At 45.9% G+C, this 22042-nt stretch overlaps 1 protein-coding gene across 3 annotated transcripts in view; it reads right to left on the bottom strand.

Annotated features, from left to right (window-relative positions):
* LOC140456880 (CSC1-like protein 2) overlaps window positions 1–22042 on the bottom strand; it is a 66044-nt gene that overhangs the window by 6123 nt on the left and 37879 nt on the right. For all 3 annotated transcript variants that reach the window (XM_072550791.1, XM_072550805.1, XM_072550797.1), the window contains 9 exons: window positions 20155–20292; window positions 17755–17908; window positions 14411–14517; window positions 9940–10026; window positions 6442–6507; window positions 4357–4519; window positions 2740–2845; window positions 1405–1572; window positions 778–890 (listed from right to left, as the gene is read on the bottom strand). In XM_072550791.1, coding sequence (XP_072406892.1) covers window positions 778–890; window positions 1405–1572; window positions 2740–2845; window positions 4357–4519; window positions 6442–6507; window positions 9940–10026; window positions 14411–14517; window positions 17755–17908; window positions 20155–20292 — 1102 coding nt within the window. The remainder of the gene's footprint in view (window positions 1–777; window positions 891–1404; window positions 1573–2739; window positions 2846–4356; window positions 4520–6441; window positions 6508–9939; window positions 10027–14410; window positions 14518–17754; window positions 17909–20154; window positions 20293–22042) is intronic.

Genomic DNA, 22042 nt, shown 5'->3' with positions numbered 1-22042 from the left:
TTCTGGCATCCTATTCATAGAGATGGGCAGCAAATGCCCAATCCTAATTGCCCTTGAACTGAGTGACAACTTGAGAGGGCAGTTGGGTGTCAACCTCATTGTTACAGTTGGGTCATATGTAGGCCAGACCAGGTAAGGTCAGCAGATTTCCTCCCCTAAAGGGCTTTAGTAAACTAGATAGGTTTTTGCAACAATTGATTGTGGTTAAATAGACAGTGTTTACTTTGAGATTATTTTGGTTGTCCAATTCAAATATCGCTATCTGCCAGGGTGAGATTTGAACCCACATTGCCACAACATTAGCCTGGGTTTTGTTTTTATTACTAGACCACCGTGCCATTACCTCCCCATGAATACTCTAAGGCATGCTCCAAATCCCCCTCCACTCTCCTCATGCTGCTGGGGATTTGCAGTGTCCATTACACAGAGCAGGAGCACAGACCAGTGCTCAGTCTCTCATTTCCTCACCCTCCCCAGTTTAAATGCATTTGGTCAATTCTGGTATTTACCCTCTGTTCATTCCAGCAAGGATAATCACACTCTCTGGAGATGGAATTCTACCGTTGCTTATGACCCTGGCAACCAGACAGGGATTTCCAGGAAGTCAACCCACCTCCTGACCCTAGCCTGAGCCATTGACAGGAGACCAGTCTAGCCATTGCCAGAATCTGATACACAGTCCAACAGTGGGGGAATGTCCTGGCAGGCCTTCAAATCCCTCCCTCTCCTATGCTGCTTGAACCCTATATTGGGAATCAGTGTAAGGTGCAAACTCACCATCATGTTGACAGTGAAGTACTTGAAGTAGCCAAAGCAACTGGAAACAATGCAGACAGCAATGGTGGTCAGCACCACAGTCAGGGTGAAGATCGATGTTGCTGCAGATAATCCTACACAACAGGGAGACAGGAGATACACAATAACTGGAAAGGTTCATAACTAAAGAGAAAGTAGAGTGAAGAGAGTTCTGTTTACGTTCAGCTAGCCATCTTCTGCTTCATTAACGCAAGGTCAGAAGTGGGGACATTCACTGATGATTGTTCACTGTTCAGCACCATTTGCAATTCCTCAGATACTGAAACAGTGCATTTCCAGATCTAAAAGGACCTGGACAATATCCAGTGCAAGTTATGTCCACGCTGTACAAGAACCAGGCAGAGGCCATCTAATGGTCATCCTTTGATGTTCAATGGTGTCACCATTGCCACTAACGTCCTGCAGTTCACCATTGACCAGAAACTGAATTTGACTAGCCATATAAATACAGTGAAAACTAAAGCTGGACAGAGGCTAGGAATACTGCAGTAAGCAACTCATTTCCTGACTCTTCAAAGCATTTCCACCATCGTCGCGGAGTGGGATGAGATTACCAGGTGAATGGTTAATGGAAGCAAGTGGACTTACCTCCTCGCAGTACAGAGAAGAACAGCAGCCAGAACAAGCAGATGATGGGGGCTGCCAGAGTTTGATTGACAGCAGCAGCGTGGATCCTGCGGTTGAGTTTGGCAGGTAGGTAGGCATAGTACAAGTTGTACCTGTCCACAAAGTGTTTCAGTAGGATGTAAATCAAACCTGTGGTTCAAAAGGGAAAAACCCATGACAAAACGCACAAGATGCTGAGTGGGACAGACTTCAGCCACTGCCCCTCACCTGCTGAGCCACAGCTTGGAACTCATTCGGGAACATTAATGTGTTGCTCTGGCTCCTTGCTCCTTCCAGCTTGGGCCGTGTGAGTCAGCATCCCAGCTCTCCACCCATTCAACAATATGCTGAGAACAGCAACCAGCAGCCTCCTAACCACCTGCATTCATCTCGTAGGCTGTCAGCATCACTGCCAACAGCAACCCCTGCCTGAATGCTACCTCCCCTGCTCTGAGTCGGTGAAGGTTAACTACAGCTGTCCAGCTCAGATTTAAGGTTTGATCTGGGGATCTTTCTAGTTTGTACAGGTGAGCACCACAATGCGTTTTGCATTAACTGTGCAGTTTTTAGGCACAAGCTTGACTTCCATAAGATGATGAACTTTCGTGAAAGGCAGTCAAGGTGAGTGACTGAGTGTGAAACCTGGCAGCACTGGGAACTTTCCAAATAAAAAAATCAAAAGAAGTACGGCCGCTATAAAGCAGAAACAGAGATAAGAAATCACTGTTAAAGCTCAGCAGATCAGGCACCAACTGTGGAGAGAAATCAGAGTTAACTTCCTTTTGACCCGTCCTCCGTTTTTTATAAAAACAGGAAACTTTCTGCCTCGGCGATGGCAGGTTGTGAGTTTAAGCAGCCCACAGCACAGCTGTGGCCACATAATCCGTGGCAGTACCAAGGGAGTGCTGCACTGTCAGAGGTGCTGTCCTTCAAAAGAAATGTTACGCAGAATTCCTGCCTGTCTACAGGTTAACGTAAAAGGTCTTGTGGCACTATTTCAGAGAGGAACAGGAGCGTTTTGTCCACGGTCCTGAATGACATTTTATCTCTCTCCCAACTTTATTGGAATCGAATACCCAGTCATACTATCTCAGTGACTGGGAGCAGGCTGTCTTGTGAATTGATTGCTGTGTCTCCCTGTGTTACAGTGGGGGGGAACTGCACTTCAAAAATTACTTCAGTTGCTGTGACAGGCTTTCAGAGATTGTGTAAAAGAGAGAGAAGTGTGCGCTTTCTTGTTGCTTTCCTTCGGTTGAAAGCCAACGGCGGTAGCCGACTGTTCTGTGAAATGGATTCACCAAGGCAGCAAGTCCTTACCAAAGGGAACGATGGTGGGACAGGTGATGCTGTAAGCTACCACCACCGTGAAGACACACAGCATCCAAGCGTAATTCACTCCAAACTCAAACTCATATGCTTGATTCTGGAAGGCAATGAAATGTACGTCAATAATGTTTGTAAAGAACCACTGTCTAAAACAGTTGGTTGGATTGAAGGTAAGAGCAGAGCAATAGGCTATTCAGCCCAACTGGTCTACACCACCACTTCCTTTTGGAGTAGAACATAGCACAGACACCACATGTAAAGCTTCTTTGGAAATCTCAGAGTGCACTGTGGCATGGATTTCACCCCACTCAACAGCTCAGACCTCCAACTCGTTCAGCATCCATTGGCAACCTCAATCGAGGAAACAAGGTAACTGGCAGAGAATGCATATCTGGGGGTCAGGGAGGGCCAAATAAAAGGAGTAAACAAAAAAAAAAGTCCACATTCACATCCGTTTGTTCATGTGAAGGCTTGGTTTTGTTGGCAGGGACACAAACTGAGGCGCACTCAGCAAGATTTGAAAAATGTGGTGCTGGAAAAACACAGCAGGCCAGGCAGCAGCCGAGGTGCAGGAGAACCGACGTTTTGGACATAAGCCCTTCTTCAGGAATGAGGCTGGTATGCTAAGTGGCCTGAGATAAAAGGTGTTTGGGGTGGGGTGGGGGGGAATGCTGGGAATACGATAGGGGGGAGGGGGTGGGGGCGGAGAGGTCGGGAAGAAGATTGCAGGTCACTAAGGCAGTGCTGAGTCCGAGGGTTGGGTCTGAGAAAAGGTGGTGGGAGGGGAAATAAGGAAGCTGGAGAAATCTATATTCATCCCTTGTGGTTCGAGGGTTCCTAGGCAGAAGATGAGGCGCTCTTCCTCCAGGCGTTGTGTGGCCAGGGTCTGGCAATGGAGGAGGCCAAGGACCTGCATGTCCTTGGTGGAGTGGGAGGGGGAGTTGCAGTGTTGAGCCACGGGACAGTTGGGGATGCTGCAAAAACACAGCACCTATGAACTTCCACCAAGGCAACCAAAACTAGATTAAATCATTTCTCTCATTGCTGTCTGCCTTGAAGCTTGCTCTGCAGTAACTGGTTGCTGCACTCACCTGCATAAGTCAATGCACATCAAAGTAATTCATTATACAAAAGGATATATTCTCAGGGACAGGAAATAATTTTTTTTTAAGAAAATGTTGCCCACAAATGTTCAATCACGGCATGGAGCTTTGAGATTTTGGTGATGGTGACACTGCAATAGCAACCGATGGTTTTCAGACAGAGGCAGGTTGCATTGTGCCGTCATGGGTTTCGCTGTAGGTTTGAACACATGTCTTCGAGAAACAGCATTTGAATGGAGTGAGGTCAAATGAGAGGGAATGCCAGAGAAAGCAAATGACAAATTCTGAAAGCTTTGACAATGTTAGAAGTTGTCTCAAGCCAGGTACAGAGGCTGAAGAGTCAAAAGAATTAGATGCCCAGGACCCGTCCTGTTTGGTGGAATAGAAGTGGAGTGGGGTTCAAGGCTCAGGGACAGGAACCCGAATGGTCTCCTTTTGCTCCACATCAAACCTACTGGAGTGAAGCTAGGACCCTGGCGGATCCGCAGAGAGGACCAGGACCCACCTGCTTGACGACTTTCCTCTCTGCGGCAGATCTGGCCACCAGCATCCGCAGGGAGTACAGCAGCAGGCTGGGGAGGCGTAACAGAGCCATGGAGTTCCCCACAAAGGCTGATGCGATAACATAGTTCACAAAGAAGGCACCTTGGTCAGGAAGGAACACACACCTGCACACAAAAACAAAATGGCAGCATCTAGCAGGGAGCTACAGTCAAACAGTCAATGAAACAGACTTTAAATAGATCAATCAGTTCAAGACTGGGCATCTGAGAGGTGCTGTGGGCCATCAACAGCAGGAGAACTGTACTCCAGCACAACCTGCAGCCTCATGGCCTGGCATATCCCCCACTCAGCCATGACCATCAAGCCAGGGGATCAACCTTGGTTCAATGGAGAGTGTGGGAGAGCATGCCAGGAGCAGCACCAGACATACCTGAAAGTGAGGGGTCAACCTGCTGAAGCCACCAAACAGCATAAACAGCAAGTGATAGATAGAGCTAAAGGATCCTGCAAGTAATGATCAGATCTACACTCTGCAGTCCTGCCGCATTCAGTTGTGACTGGTGGTGGACAATTAAACATCTCATTGGAGGAGGAGGCTCCACAAATATCCCCATCCTCAATGATGGGAGAGCCCAGCACATCAGAGCAAAAGGTAAGGCTGAAGCTTTCACAGCAATCTTCAGCCAGAATTGCTGAGTGGATGATCCATCTCAGCCTCCTCTAGTGCTTCAAAGCATCACAGATACCAGGCTCCAGCCAATTCGATTCACTCCACACATGATATCAAGAAGTGGTTGGAGACACTGGATGCTGTAAAGGTTTTGGGCTCTGACAACATTCCAGCAACAGTACTGAAGACTTATGCTCCAGAACTCGCCGCTCCCCGAGCCAAGCTGTTCCAGTACAGTTACAACACTGGCTTCTACCTGACAATGAGGAAAATTGCCCAGGTATGTCCTGTACATGAAAAGCAGGACACATCTAACCCAATCAATTACCATCCCATCAGTCTACTCTTGATCATCAGTAAAGTGATGGAAGGTGTGTCATTAACAGTTCTATCAAGCAGCACCTGCTCAGCAATACAATAAATAGTGATCCTCAACACCAGTAACCCCCCCTCCCCCATCCCCCACACAGCTGGTACTCAGCCCCTAACTATACTCCTGATGAAGGGCTTTTGCCCGAAACATCGATTTTCCTGCTCCTCGGATGCTGCCTGACCTGCTGTGCTTTTCCAGCACCCCTCTGATCTAAACTCTAGTTTCCAGCATCTGCAGTCCTCACTTTCCCCATACTCCTTATACACTCACAACTGTGTAGTTAAATTTAGCTCTAACTCCATTTATAAATCTGCTGCTGACACCACCGTAGTGGTGGTGTCAAACAACGATGAGACAGAGTGCAGGAAAGAGCTTGTTTCTTGACATTGTGTAAAGTAACAATCTTTCCCTCGATGTTAGCAAAGTCGCCACCATCTTGATGCCAAGGGCTGTCACTCTCACCTCACCTCTGGCACTCAGCTCCATTGTCCAAGTTTGAACCAAAGCTGGAATGAGGTGGAGCCCAAACTGGGCATCACTTCAGCAGTGATCTAATCTAGTGCCAACCTCCAGCCATCCGCCCCCCCCACCTCCCATCGCCCCCCCAATGTCCTTGCACACTATGACTTATCCAGCCCCTTCATTTATTAACACCACATCACAGAGATCCCTTACATATCCATTCATAAAGCCCTGCGAGTACACCTTGCTGCCCCGCTCATCTATTCTTCAAACTCACAAACGCACTTAAACCCAACCCAACGCCCAAATCTTCATATATTTATTATCCATCCGTCCTATATACAGTGTGTCCATAAACAGACACCCATCAGCCTGTGTGTCACCTATCCCATATATTCATAAGATACAACTCTATCCCTTATAGATTTACACCCATAAATGCTTTTCGTAAACGTGTAATACACAAATATTCATCACTGGCATATGCCGATGCATCACTTACAGATACATCTCTGCCATGAATTCATCCCTTTCAAAGTGATAACACATTCCTACGCATCGAAGACAGACAGGATACTTACTCAAATCTAATTCTGGCTCGCTCCAGGAAACTCTTGTCAAATAGCCATCGAAAGAAGACATCGAGACTGTAACACAGAGAGGGCACAGGGAGTCAAACCATTCAGACACTGTTTTGACGAGCCATGGTACAGGAGGTTCTAAAGGCTTCAGAGCAAGAGGACTTCAATTTGTTATAGACCATAAATATGAGATTTAACAAACTTTCTGGAAGTTTATCAAATCAAAATGATTTATGGTTAAACCATATCCCCAAGAAATTCACAGAGATACAATAATACAAGCGGAAGTCCAGCCTTTTAAGGAATTTCAATGTTTGTTCTTTGGAAATCTATTGAACATAATCCTGGTCTGCTCAATCTATCCTCACAGAAATGTCAGCTCATCCCAGGTGTTAATCTAGTAACCATCATTCCTTCTAAACTACACTCACACAAACAGTGTTCTTTTATAGGGATTTGCTATCAATCTAAAAATGTTAAAGTCACTATATTCCTACCAAATAATAGGACTGCTCTGTCATTTGAGAGAGGTAACTGGTGGTGAATTTAACCTGAGACTATGCATGCAGCAGTGTGTGACACTGAGTGTGGACCTCATGATACATTATACTTGGTCTCTTCATCTAAACCATTGATACAGTTTATAAATGACTGATACCCTCAATACCCCTGTGCCACTCTCAATATAAACCTCAATATCAATGACTGAGATGAGGGAGTCGAAGGGTGGGTCAGTAAATTTGCAGATGATACGAAGATAGGTGGAGTTGTGGACAGTGAGGAGGGCTGTTGTCGGCTGCAGAGGGACTTAGATATGACGCAGAGCTGGGCTGAGGAGTGGCAGATGGAGTTCAACCCTGCCAAGTGTGAGGTTGTCCATTTCGGAAGAACAAATAAGAATGCGGAATACAGGGTTAATGGTAGGGTTCTTAGTCAGGTGGAGGAACAGAGGGATCTTGGGGTCTATGTACATAGATCTTTGAAGGTTGCCACTCAGGTGGATAGAGTTTGTAAGAAGGCCTATGGAGTATTAGCGTTCATTAGCAGAGGGATTGAATTCAAGAGTCGTGAAGTGATGTTGCAGCTGTACAGGACTTTGGTTAGGCCACAGTTGGAGTACTGTGTGCAGTTCTGGTCGCCTCACTTTAGGAAAGATGTGGAAGCTTTGGAGAGGGTGCAGAGAAGATTTACCAGGATGTTGCCTGGAATGGAGAGTAGGTCGTACGAGGATAGGTTGAGAGTTCTCGGCCTTTTCTCGTTGGAACGGCGAAGGATGAGGGGTGACTTGATAGAGGTTTATAAGATGATCAGAGGAATAGATAGAGTAGACAGTCAGAAACTTTTTCCCCGGGTACAACAGAGTGTTACAAGGGGACATAAATTTAAGGTGAAGGGTGGAAGGTATAGGGGAGATGTCAGGGGTGGGTTCTTTACCCAGAGAGTGGTGGGGGCATGGAATGCGCTGCCCGTGGGAGTGGTAGAGTCAGAATCATTGGCGACCTTTAAGCGGCATTTGGATAGGTACATGGATGGGTGCTTAATCTAGGTTAGAAGTTCGGCACAACATCGTGGGCCGAAGGGCCTGTTCTGTGCTGTATTGTTCTATGTTCTATGTTCTATCAAGAGTTCAAATTATATGAAAACTGTCTGTGCTGCATCTAATTGAATAATTTTGAACATTCAGATGCTCTATATCTATTGGTTCCCCTTTATCTACCCAGCTATTTGCAGCCTCAAACAACATTTCTGACCCCGTACTGACTCTGTGCCACCACTAGGTGTCTGTCTGAATGCCCCAACCCTAATAATTGATTTGAGCATATTCCCTGCTCCACACATCAGACTAACTGGCCAATAGTTCCCAGTTTAGCCCTCTTCCTCCTTTCCTAAATAATCTTTTTTTTTCAACCTTCCCATCCACAGAGACCATTCTGGAATAAGGAGAGACTTAGACAAATACCATCAGTCCATCGGCCACATTTTTGTAGGCCACAGCTCTTCAAACCCCTGAGATATCAGCCACCATATCCCAAACATCTGTTGGATTTTGGTCCCATTTATTTTGAAATGTCCAATTTTTTCATGAATACTAAATATCCATAAGTTCTCCATTTACATGTGACCCTCGATTGCCCCATTACTTCTGTAATGTTTCATTATACCTTCCACCATGAAGACAGATGCACATTTATTTAATGACTGTACCATTTCCTGTTTTCCATTGTAATTCTCTTCACAATTCTCTTTGTTTACTCTTTTTGTTTAAACCCAAGCTTTTACAATCTCTTCCTATGTATTTTTAAAAATTTGTTTATATATTCCTTAGCACTTTATCATAAGATCCAGGAGCAGGAGTAGACCATTTAGCCCCTCAAGCCTACTCCACCATTCAATATGATCATGGCTGCTCTCATCTCAGCTTCATCTCCATGTTCCTGCCCGCTCCCCATAACCCTTTAACCCATTGCAAATTTTAAAAATTGTATCTCCTCCTGAAATTTACTCAATGTCCCAGCATCCACCACACTCTGGGGCGAGTGAATTCCATAAATTCGTGACCATTTGAGAGAAATGATTTCTCCTCATCTCTGCTCCAAACCTGCCACCGTTTATCCTAAAACTATGATCACTCGTTCCAGATTGTTCCACATGAGGAAACATCTTGTCTATCTCCACTTTATCAATCCCCTTTAGCTTCTCAATTAGATATTCTCTCATTTTTCTCCACAATACGGGCCTAAACTCCCCAATGTCTCCTCATAAGACAAACTCCTCACATCTGGAATCACTTTCATGAACCTGCTCTGAGCTACCTCCAAACGTAACTACATCCCTCCTCAAGCAAGGACACCAAAACCTCTATGCAGCACTCCAGCTGTGGTCTCGCTAATACCTTGTACAGTTTCAGCAACATTTCCCTCATTTTATACCCTATTCCTTTACCAATTAATGCCTAACTTTCATTTACCTACATCTACTCCAATCTTCAAAACCCCAACACATTTCATAAAATAAACTACCATATTACTTGGTGGATGGACTGGGGACATAGGATTAGAGTCTCTGAATGTGAGCTTCATTTTCTTTGAAAAATTAACAGTGCAAAATGAGCATAAATCTGTTGAATCTGTGGTAAAACCATATTTGGTTGCATATGTCCTTTTAAGAATGAAAGCGCTCCCTCCTTTACCAGTATTCTCTCTAAACTACAAACTTTTGTGGTTGAACAGCAATCCAGAACGGGCCTGTGCGTACTTAACATTAACGGGCCTGTGCCTAAAAACCAAAAACTCAGATAGGATGCTTGTCCTTACCTGGTCACTTTCTACCTGCAACTGCTGTCCCACAACTACTCCTTCCCGCCCTCTGGTGGCCAGTGAGCTGTATCGATGCACTCAGGATGGATAGCAAACACCAGACTTACAGCACTGCACATACCACAAAAGATAATGCTTTAACAATGAGTTGCCTTTGGTTCAGAGTGAATAAATGCCTTACCTAGTGAGACCCAGAGAAGGCAGTATGAGCACCATGATAATGAGGAAGCTGTAGAGTTTGTGCATTGTGACACGGTTTTCTGAAGACCTGTGGAAAACAAGGATTTTGAAAGAGAAGTGAAAAACTGCTTATTCCTGGGCCAGGCCCTCTGCCTTGCCAGGGAGCGGTGAATACTCACAGCCTCGGAAAACAGACAGGAGCATGTTGCTTTCCCAAAAGTTTTAAAACCGGCGGTTCGGGGAGCTCCCCGTGCTCTTGTTAGGTTGAAATGAAGTCCCATCGTGTCATATGTACATTGAAACTAGGAGTAGGAGCAGGCCATTCAGTCCTTTGACCCTGTATCACTGTCTAATAGGATCTTGGATGATCTGATTATAACTTCAAATCTGCCTTCCTGCCTCCCCTCAGCAACCCTTCAACCGATCGCTTAGCAAGAAGTGACCTCGGACTTAAACATACGTTGCTTTCGCCAAGAGTTCCAAAGAGCCTCTTCCCCCTCAGAGAAAAGAAATTCACCTCATCTCCAATCCGAATGGGCGGGGGGATCCCCCGGATCTTTACATGGTAACCATTCATTCTAAACAATAAGGGCAAACGTTTTCTCCACATCGACCCTGCCGTGACCCCTCAGGATTTTTGTGTTTCAATCAAGTCAGCTCTTGTTGTTCCAATCTCCAGCAGATGCAAGCTCAGCCTGTCCAACCTTTCCCTACAGCGCAACCTGTCCCCTCCCCCAGCCTGCGTTTCAGGTATTCGTCTGGTAAACCCTCTCTGAATTGCTTCCAGTAAATACACACCCTTTCTCACTGTGCACAGATATGGTCTGATCAATGTCTTGTAAAACTGAGGCATAACCTCCCTACTTTTGATTTTTATTTCCCTTACAATAAATGCTAACATTACTATTTCTATTAGCTTTCCTAATTACTGATTTAAACATGCTAACCTTCTGTGATTCATGTCCTCAGACACCAACAGAATCCCTACACTGTGGAAACAAGCCATTCAGCACATTGAGTCCACACTGACCCTCCAAAGCATCCCACTAAGACCCACCCTCCCCTGACCCCCTATGCATGTAACCCTGCATTTCACCATGGCTAACCCACACATCCTTAAACTCTATGGGCAATTTCCCATGGCCAATCCACTTGACTTGCACATCTTTGGATTGCGTGAGGAGACCAGAGCACCCAGAGGAAACCCACGCCGACGCAGGGAGAACATGCAAACTCTGCACAGACAGTCGCCCGAGGCTGGAATCGAACCCAGGTCCCTGGTGCTGCGAGGCAGCAGAGCTAACCACTTAGCCACCGCACCGCCTTAATATATCTCTGTCAAGGGGAGCTTTATGAAATCTATTACTAATTGGATAAAGTCCTGTACAAATACCATTGTTTTCCCTTCGTTGGTGAGGTCTTGTTTGTAATATGATTCCTGACTGCCCCATGTTAAGTCCCTACTTGTTTATTAATGAACTGAAGGGGTTTGCAGGTAGAGCAATAATCACATTGACAGATGAAAAATTGGGTGGTCCAATCAAACTCAGGAGCCCAATCAATAAAATCAATAAAGAGTATTGAGATTATAAGAACAGATATAAGTCATGTTGTAATTCAATGGATGATCTATATCTCAACTTCAAAATCTGGCCTTGGTTCCATACCCCTTTATAGCCCATTATAACCAGACCACTCAAGACTAATTCAGAAGTCCCTCTTCCTTCCAGTGCTGTGAGGGTACTGTGTGGCTGGCTACAATCCGTTAACTTCGGATTGTAAATCATTGATGGAATTAGCATGTACTGTGACTCAGTGGGAAAGGGTGGGAGTGCAGCTCAGATTCTGGTGAATCTGCATTTCACTCCTTCCAAAACCAACAATAAATCCTAAGATGCAGCGTGCCTAGTATTGAAAACAGCCCTCAGTGTGGTCAAATCAAGACTTTGTGTATCTGTAGGAAAAAGCTTCACCCCCTCTACTAGTTTCTTTTTAAAAAAACTCTTTCAAGGTATGTGGGTATCGCTGGCTGGGGCCCATCCCTAATTGCCCTGGAGGGTGCTGAAGAGCTGCCTGTCTTTGGGATGTGGGGACACCCACACAGTGCTGCCAGAATGGGCTGACTCTGAACTAGTCTCGAGTTGTCTAGTTGTAATGGTCAACATTATGCTCGCTTTCGCCAAGCCACAAGTGGACTGTTTAAGGGAGATTTCCACAAGTGCCTGGGGTCTCGCCAAGGGTTCTATGACAGCAGTGCCAGCCTTACAGGTGGATGGCTGGAGAGAAGTGGGTGTAGGGTGCACTCCCCACATCTCCCAGCCTCACCCAGGGACGGGGGGTGGGGGGTTGCAAAGGGGTAGCACAAAAACCGCCAGCTTTGTAAGAGAAAGACCTGCATTTCCAAACATTCTTCAAACGCTCGTTACAGGCAGCACTCCTATATTATACAACACTGCCGCATTATTAATCCATCGGTTTGAGATTGATTCTTCAACCTAACAGCTCTAAGTGAGTGAAGGCTGTCTTTCTCAGCTAAAGGACTGAGATTGATGGTGGGAAACCTCACAGGCCAGTGAGAATCCATTCCTTTCCAAGCCTCACTGATTTTCTGAATGACCACTGCAAAGACGCAGCATAAGGGCGATGACATTGGGGACAGTAACCGGTTCATCTTTACAGAGTGGAATTTTGGAGAAATGCTTTGAATCTGATTAGTTACACATCTTTGTCTCCCTGGTTAGCCTGGAGTCACAGGAACCCATCAAATAAGGAGCACATCTGTACCTGATAGTGTCCAGACTACACTGTAGACTTATGATATAACAAAAAGAGTGGACGGGCATGCAGAGTTAGTAATTTTTTCCAGTTAGTAAGGACAAATCAGAGCAGGACTTAATATAGGAGAATCGACATTTCAGGCAAAAGCCCTTCATCAGTCATTCCTGATGAAGGGCTTTTGCCCAAAACCTCGATTCACCCGCTCCTCGGATGCCGTCTGACCTGCTGTGCTTTTCCAGCACCACACTCTCGACTCTAATCTCCAGCATCTGCAGTCCTCACTTTTGCCTTATACACTTAATAGTTAGGTCCTGGGGAGTGTTGCTGAGAGACCTTGGAGTGCAGGTTCATAGCTCCTTGAAAGTGGAGTCGCAGGTAGATAGGATAGTGAAGAAGGCGTTTGGTATGCTTTCCTTTCTTGGTCAGAGTATTGAGTACAGGAGTTGGGAGGTCATGTTGCGGCTGTACAGGACATTGGTTAGGCCATTGTTGGAATATTGCGTGCAATTCTGGTCTCCTTCCTATCGGAAAGATGTTGCGAAACTTGCAAGGGTTCAGAAAGGATTTATAAGGTGCCAGGGTTGGAGAATTTGAGCTATAGGGAGAGGCTGAACAGGCTGGAACTGTTTTCCCTGGAGCGTCAGAGGCTGAGGGGTGACCTTTTAAGGGTCTATAAAATTATGAGGGGCATGGTTAGGGCAAATAGACAAGGTCTTTTCCCTGGGGTGGGGATGTCCATAGCTAGAGGGCATAGGTTTAGAGTGAGAGGGGAAAGATATAAAAGGGACCTAAGGGGCAACTTTTTCACACAGACGTGGTACGTGTACGGAATGAGCTGCCAGAGGATGTGGTGGAGGCTGGTACAATTACATTTGTTGTTGTGTTGCCATAGGCTTAGCAGACCATAGGAGCTGCTCTCCTGTCAGAGGGAAGAGACTGGTGGTGGATTTAACCTGAGGGCCACCAGACCTCAGGTGAGGGAGGAGGTTAGGAAGGAGAGTACTTCATGGTAATCTCAAACCAGTGGTGGGAATTAAACCCATGCTGTTAGCATCACGCTCCAACAATCCAGCCAACTGAGTTAAACCAATTCCCAATTACAACATTTAAAAGGCATCTGGATGTGTATATGAATAGGAAGGGTTTAGAGGGATATGGGCAAGGTGCTGGCAAATGGGACTAGATTAGGTTAGGATATCTGGTCAGCATGGAGGAGGTGGACCGAAAGGTCTGCTTCCATGCTGTACAACTCTATAACTATGACGCTATGACCAGAGGCTCTAGGAGGTCAGGCCGAGGTTAGAGCTCAGAAGGTGGTACTTTTCCTCGATGAAAAGTCAATGTTTTGACGCAGCAGTTCACCAAATTCCTTTAAATGGGAGCTGGACCTGTTTCTGGCTGGTACAGAGGTGATCACAAGGCAAAAGGCAGGCACCATTCACAGCCAGCCTAGTCTGCTGGGCTCGAATCCCCCCCCCCCCAATTGCCTGAAGGGACTCGGCAGGGTCTTCCCAGATTTCTCCCAAACTCCCAAGGTTTGTTAAACAAGGGCTCGAACAGCTCCTGTTTCGAGAGCCAAAGAGTACCATTTCTTTCTAAGACCAAGTGTACCATGGCCTGTCATGAAGCCTACACAAAGCACACAGCCCTACAATATTCTCACAAATATTCATGTATGAGCACATCATTCCTACCTTGTCCAGTGGCCCTCAAATATGGTTGAGTAGTAGACAATGGTTGGGAGGAGAGCACTGAAGGCCCACAGCAGGAGTGTGGGGAAGAATTGGCTGATGACAGGATCCTGTATCAACAATGAGAAGGTTAATTGTCGCTTGACAGGATCGAACAGAAAGTCCTATAGGCTGTGTCTCAGAGATAGAAATTCTAGGTTCGAGTCCCACTCCAGAATGTTACTTCCACCGAAGGAGTGATCATAAACTGGAAATCTTTCCAGAACACCAACCAAGTGGGTGAGGGTGGGTAAGAGCTGGAGAGTCTGGGTCAGCCATGCTTCACAGAATTCCACTCCTAGAGGGCTATAGTCTACACTGACACGCTACCAATCTGACCCAGGAAAAGCTAACCGCCCAAGGCAGGCATGTGCTCTGTCTGTCTCATGTCTCACTGTACACAGCAAGCTTCCAAGTTTTAAGTCGGGAGGGGACAGGGACATGAAGTGGATGCCACATTCAGATCAGCCATGACAATAGAGTGTATGTAAGGGGCTGAATGGCCTCCTCCTGTGTGACTGCTCTTGTGATTTCAAACAGGTTAGACGCAGCCCAGTTGAAATAACTCCACAGGGGCTGGTATCCCATCACCAAGTACCCCTTTATTTACATCAGGAAAATCCTTGACACTGATGCAGCTCCCTCACAGCCAGGTCTCAGAGTAAGCAGAACTTCTGAGACACCTGTTTACACCTGTCAGCCAGGACTCCCTGACTGGACCAGATTAACAGCCTCAATCAGGGAACTCATATTCTATCAGATCCACTTGGCTGACCAGTGTCACAAGTAGGTGAGCATTTATCCCATACCATAATGTAGGCTCTTCAAATTCCAAACTCATTTGGTTCAGTTTGGGTGGGTTATTTTCCATCTTTTCATGGGATATGGACATCGCTGGCTGGGCCAGCATTTATTGTCCATCCCTAGTTGCCCCTTGAAAAGGTGGGGGTGAGCTGCCTTCTTGAACCGCTGCAGTCCACCTGCTGTGGGTTGACCCACAATGCCCTTAGGATGGAAATTCCAGTATTTTGACCCAGCGACAGTAAGGAAATAGTGATATATGTTTAAGTAATTTTGGTGAGTGGCTTGGAGGGAAACTAGCAGGGAGTGGGCTTCCCATGTACCTGCTGTTCTTCTCCTTCTAGGTGAATGTGGTCATGAGTTTGGAAGGTACTCTGTCAGGATCTTTGGTGAATCTCTGCAGTTCATCTTGTAGATGGTACACACTGCTGGTAACTCCCAATGACGGAGGGATTGAATGTTTGTGGATTTGGTGCCAGTTGAGCAGGCTGCTTTGTCCTGAATATTGTCAAGTTTCTTGAGTGTTATTGGAGCTGTATCCATTCAGGCAAGTGGGGAGTATTCCATCATACTCCTGACTTGTGCCTTGTAGATGATGGACAGGTTTTGGCAGTCAAGAGATGAGTTATTCACTGCAGTATTCCTTGCCTCTGACCTGCTCTTGTAACCACTGGTTTATATGGTGAGATTAGCTAAGTTTCTGGCCAATAGTAACCCCCAGGGTGTTGATATAGGGGATGCAATTATGGTATTGTCAAGGAGTGAAGGTTAGATTCTCTCTTATTGGTGACAGTCATTGCCTGGCATTTGTGTAGCGTGCATGTTACATTGCCATTTGTCAGCCCCAGGCCTGGATATTGTCCAGACCTTGTTACATTTGAACACAGACTGCTTCACTATCTGAGGATTTGCAAATGGTGATGAACTTTGCGCAATCATCAGTGTACCTCCCCACTTCAGACCTTATGATGGAGGGAAGGTCATTGATGAAGCAGCTGAAGATGGTTGGGCCTAGGACACTGCCCTGAGGGACTCCTGCAGAAATATCCTAGAGCTGAGATGACTGACCTCCAACAACAATGACCATCTTTCTTTGTGCCAGGTATGACTCCAACCAGCGAAGATACCCATTGATTCCAGTTTTGCTGAGCTGAATGCAGCCTTGATACCAAAGGCTGTCACTCTTACCTCAGCTCTGGAGATTCATTACAACGAAGGATTGTGTGGGAAGCGAGAGCGTCTGGTTAAAGGAAGTTGTGTGCTCATGCATTTTAGTCAAGCCTTTGACAAGATTCCACGATAGACTAATTAATAAAGTTAAAGCACATGGGATTCGGGGAGAGCTTGCCAAGTGAAGACAAAATTGGTTTGGTGATAGGAGACAGAGGGTGGTGGTGGAGGGTTGTTTTTCAGACTTGGAGGCCTGTGATCAGTGGAGTGCCACAAGGATCGGTGCTGGATCCACGTTGAAGGGCTTACGTCCAAAACGTCGATTCTCCTGCTCCTCGGATGCTGCCTGACCTGCTGCGCTTTTCCAGCACCACACCTCAAAATATTATGTTGAGGGTGTACAGGACATTGGTGAGGCCAGTAATATAACTGAAGTACTGTGTCCAGTTCTGGTCACCCTGCTATGGGAAGGATATTATTAAATCAGGGAGGATTTAGAAAAGATTTACCAGGATGTTGCCAGGACTAGAGGGTTTGAGTTTTAAGGCTAGACTGGAATTTTTTGCTCTGGAGTGTAAGAGGTAGAGGTTTATAAAATTATGAGGGGTATAGGTAAGGTGAATGGCCAAGGTTTTTTTCCTTACGGTAGAGAAGTTCAAAACTAGGGAACATATTCTTAAGGTGAGAAGAGGAAGATTTAGAAAGGTCATGAGGGGCAACCTTTTCACACAAAGGATGGTTCGTGTGTGGAACAAATTGCCAGAGGAAGTGAGAGAGACAGACACTGTTACAACATTTAAAAGTCATTTGCATAGCTACATGAATAGGAAAGGTTTAGAGGGATATGGGCCAAATGCAGGCAAGTGGTACTAGCTTAGTTTGGCAAACATGGTTGGCGTGGATGAGTTGGACCGAAGGGTCTGTTTCCATGTTGTATAACTCCCAGTATTGAAGATAAAGGAGTGGGAATCTGGTGTTAACAGTTTCAATCTGATTGGTACAAAGGGGAGCTGGTAGCTCCTGCAGATGGCTCACTGTGGCACTGCCCCCTACAGTGCAGGAGGACCCCAGGTTCAATCCTCAGCCTGAGAAGGAATATCTGACCGGCCTCAACAGGTGAAACATAGCTGGAAGGATCTGTCTGTCGAATCGTCAGGTAGGATTTCCACCTTCTGGAAATGAAAGCACATGTGAGGCAAACTGCAGGGGACTCAGCCATGACACCCGTCCTCAGTAGGAACCAGCATCCGCTCTCAAACACACATCAAATCAGCGCCTCCTACAGGAGGGAGGACCAAACTGGACGAGGAAGAAACGAGTCAGAAGAACAGACTTACATTGAGGTAGTAGATCGGTCGAGTGACGTTGAACTTGTCAACGGTGGACAGCACGATGGACGGAGTGGTGAGAAAAAACAGCAAAATAAACAGGAGGAAGTTGACTATGATGCAGCGGCTCCACCAGCGAATTCCCTGGATGGAGATGTTCTCCCTGTCAGAGGACAAGAGAAAGGATAAAGTTAAAATTGCCAACCAACATCCCCACCCCTCCAAAATATACACTCCCTCCTGCTTCCTCTCCGTCTGTCTCAGCAATGGCTTCCTCCAAATCAACACAACAAGCTTCTCCCTGCTCACCTCCACCTGTGATCGCTTGCCAACACTTCATGCTCACAATCCCACAAAACACTGGGGCAGTATCACATCACCAGTCACATGGTTCCCACTATTCACTGCAATGTTTTAAATTCCAGATTCATTCCATTTTAATTGAATGGTAGACTCTCCTCATTAATACAATGGGATTTTAAACTCCAAATCATTTGTCACGTCACATAACCCAATGGCTGCCACCATTTCCAATGGCTTTTGAATAAACAGAACTTTTCCCAATGCTGAACGGTCAACATCCAAATGTTAAAAGGATTTGGGAAAGAAGCACAAGTGACATGAGGAATTGTATTCACTTTACGGAATGTATAAGGTTCAGAGGGGAATTCTAAAAGCTAGCAGCAGAAACAGAGAGAGTATGACCAAACTCTGGCAACTAACATAAAAAACAATTCAAAGGTCTTCTATAGGTCTATAAATGGTAAGAGCATGGCAAGAGGAGGAATGGGTCAATTAGGACCATAATAGGGAATTACTCACAGAGACAGAGAACATAGCTAAAGTATTAAGTTAACACTACACTTCTGTTGTACAAAGGAAGCAAATGCTAGTTCGGTGACAGTGAGGAGATATATTTCCATCACTTGAGGAACTTGGAATTAGGAGGGAGGCATTGGATAAGCGACTGTACTTAAAGTGGTCAAGGCACCAGAACTGGGTGAAATCCATTCAAGGATACCAAGAAGAGGTGAGGGTAGAAACAACAGAGGCACTGGTCATAATTTACCAACCTTCCTTAGACTCAGCGGTGGTGTCAGAGGGCTAGAGAATTGCAAACTTTACACCCTGGTTCAAAAAAAGTGTCAAGATAAGCCCAGCAATTATGGGCTCAATACACTCAGTTCAGAATTTGAGTCAAAACTAATTTAATTTGGAGGGATATCTGGTCGGCATGGATGGGTTGGACAGAAGGGTCTGTTTCCATGCTGAACATCTCCGTGACTCTATTTGTTGAAATCATTGCTAGCTTTGCTGAATTGAGCTGCATTGTGTTTATTTGAATTGGGTTTAATTAACTTGCTTGAGTATTTTATCCATGAAGAAGCAGAGAGGCTTGATAAATGTTAACCTGTCAACAGAACGTACATTAGACTTCCAGAAGGTGTTCAACAAAGTTCTGCACATGGGCCTGTCCACAAAGTTTTAAGCTCATGTAATAACAGGGACAGGAGCTACAGTCCTATGGAGCATCAGTGAGGTCACATCTGCAGACAGCTTTGCTCTGGTTTTCCCAACGTAGCCTCTAAGGGCAGTAGAAGCAGTTGAGAAGAGCTTCACCCAATTACGAGCCAGGCTGCTGAGGAGTTTATCTTATGAGGAAAGGATGAGCAGGTTGTAGCCATTGGGTTTTAGAAAATTAGCAACCTTATTGAGACACATGAAAACCTGTAGGGACTTGACAGGGCAAATGCTGAAAGGATAGAACATAGAACAGTACAACACAAGGACAGGCCCTTCGGCCCAGCTTGTCTGTGCTGACCAAGATGCCATTCTAAACTAATCCCATCTGCCAGCACATGGTCCATCTCCCTCTATTCGCAGCCTGTTCATGTGTTTGTCTAAATGCCTCTTAAACGTTGCTAAAATTTCTGCTTCTACCACCTCCTTTGGCAATGCGTTACAGGCACCTTCCACCCTCTGCGTAAAAGATTTTCTCCTTTTAACTTCTTCCCTCTCATCTTAAAGCTTTGTCCCTCAATAATTGACTTTTCTACTCTGGGGATTAAAAAAATCAGTCCGACTATCCACCCCATCCGTGCCTCTCATCATTTTATATACATCTACCAGGTCACCTCTCAGCCTCCAACATTGTAGCAAAAGCAATCCAAATTTTTCCTCATAGCTAATACACTCCAATCCAGGCAACATGCTGGTAAACCTCCTTTGCAAAGCCTCCCCACCTTTCCTATAGTGTGGCGACCAGGGGTCCTAGTACAAACCTGGTGGGCCAGATAGCACCCTGCACTGCAGTTTATGAGAATTTCAGGCAGACATCTTGTTGGGGGGATTTCGGGGAAAGGTGGGATCGGAGGAAAATCAAAATGTTTGGGAGCTGCTGTACGTTACCAGTAAATATTCTTGGGATCTGGAGCATAGGCCACATTCCACTTGGAAACTCCGAGGCTATGGCTGTAACATGAAGACTGCATTTCTCCTCGACACTTACAACCCTGGGACCTGAAGGTGTTGAAATCTCTCAGGATACTGAAGAAACAGAACAGGCATTTTTTTAATGTTACACAGAATCGTATTAGATTTGCAGCAGAGACCACTCTTCCCCGTTGTCTACACTTGTATTCAGGGCCCATGACATGACACGGCCTGCATCAGGCTCCAAGAACTTGGGGCTGAGGAGCTAGAATGAGGACAGTACTGGCTCCAGGGATTCCTATCCCCCTGCTCCTGCTGGTGTTTACAATCTGGGTGTTTCCAGCTATCTCAGCTCAGCCTTCCAGGAAAGGAAGACTTCAATGTGACGCGGGCTCGATCTGCAATGACCAGACCAGCTCAAAGCTTTTTACAGCCTTACCTTTCATAACGCGGGAAACGTGCAACTAACTTGTGCACAGCAAGATCCCACAAACAGTACTGTCAGAAAGACCGGTGTATCTGCCGTATCGCAATGCGGACTGAAATGAATAATTATTACCCAGGGCTCTAGGATAACTCTGCCAATCTTCTTCATCAGGCGGTACCTCAGCTCAACATCTCATCCAGCACCACTACTGGCCGACTGGCTGGCTCCTTCAGTAGCTACAGGGGAAGCCTACACTGTGCACTCCAGCCCGAAATGTAACTTAGACCCCAGACCTTGTGACAGAGATGCGAGTGCACTCCCAAAGGGGCCCACACTCAGTCTGATCTCCATTTCCCCTTTCCTCTCACGTAGTCACCTTGCTTTCAAACATGGAGTCACAGGTAGACAGGGCAGCGAAGAAGGCTTTTTAGCCTTCATCAGTCAGGGCCCTGAGTGTCGAAGTTGGGAAGTTATGTTGCAGTTGTACAGGACTGCACTTGGAGTAGTGTGTTCAGTTTTGGTCACGTTGCAAGAGGAAGGATGTTATTAAATTGGGAAGAGTGCAGAAGAAATTTGCAAGCATGTTGCCAGAACTCAAGGATTTGGGTTATAGGAAGAGGTTGGACAAGCTACCGTTTTTTTTTCTTTACAGCATAGGAGACTGAGGGGAGATCTTATACAAGTATATGAGATCATGAGAGGCATGGAAAGGGTGAATGCACTCAGTCTTTTTCCCAGGGTTGAGGGCATCAGTTTACGATTAGAGGGGAAAGAATAAAAGGGAACCTGAGGAGCAACTTTTTTTTTTACACAGAGGGTGGTACGCATATGGAACGAACTGCCAACAGAATTGGTGGAGGGGGGTACATTAACAACACTTACAAGTTTTTGAAGAAGTAATAAAGAAGATTGATGAGGGCAGAGCGGTAGATATGATCTATATGGACTTCAGTAAAGCATTCAACAAGGTTCCCCATGGGAGACTGGTTAGCAAGGTTAGATCTCACGGAATACAGGGAGAACTTGCCATTTGGACACAGAACTGGTTCAAAGGTAGAAGACAGAGGGTGGTGGTGGAGGGTTGTTTTTCAGACTGGAGCCTGTGACCAGTGGAGTGCCACAAGGATCGGTGCTGGGTCCTCTACTTTTTGTCATTTACATAAATGATTTGGATGCGAGCATAAGAGGTACAGTTAGTAAGTTTGCAGATGACACCAAAATTGGAGGTGTAGTTGACAGCGAAGAGGGTTACCTCAGATTACAAAAGGATCTGGACCAGATGGGCCAATGGGCTGTGAAGTGGCAGATGGAGTTTAATTCAGATAAATGCGAGGTGCTGCATTTTGGGAAAACAAATCTTAGCAGGACTTATACACTTAATGGTAAGGTCCTAAGGAGAATTGCTGAACAAAAGAGGCCTTGGAGTGCAGGTCTCTG

This window comes from Chiloscyllium punctatum, chromosome 3 (genome assembly GCF_047496795.1).
Source record: "Chiloscyllium punctatum isolate Juve2018m chromosome 3, sChiPun1.3, whole genome shotgun sequence".
Lineage (NCBI taxonomy): Eukaryota > Metazoa > Chordata > Chondrichthyes > Orectolobiformes > Hemiscylliidae > Chiloscyllium > Chiloscyllium punctatum.
Note: the sequence above shows the minus strand (reverse complement) of the source record. Positions and strands in the feature narration are given on the sequence as shown.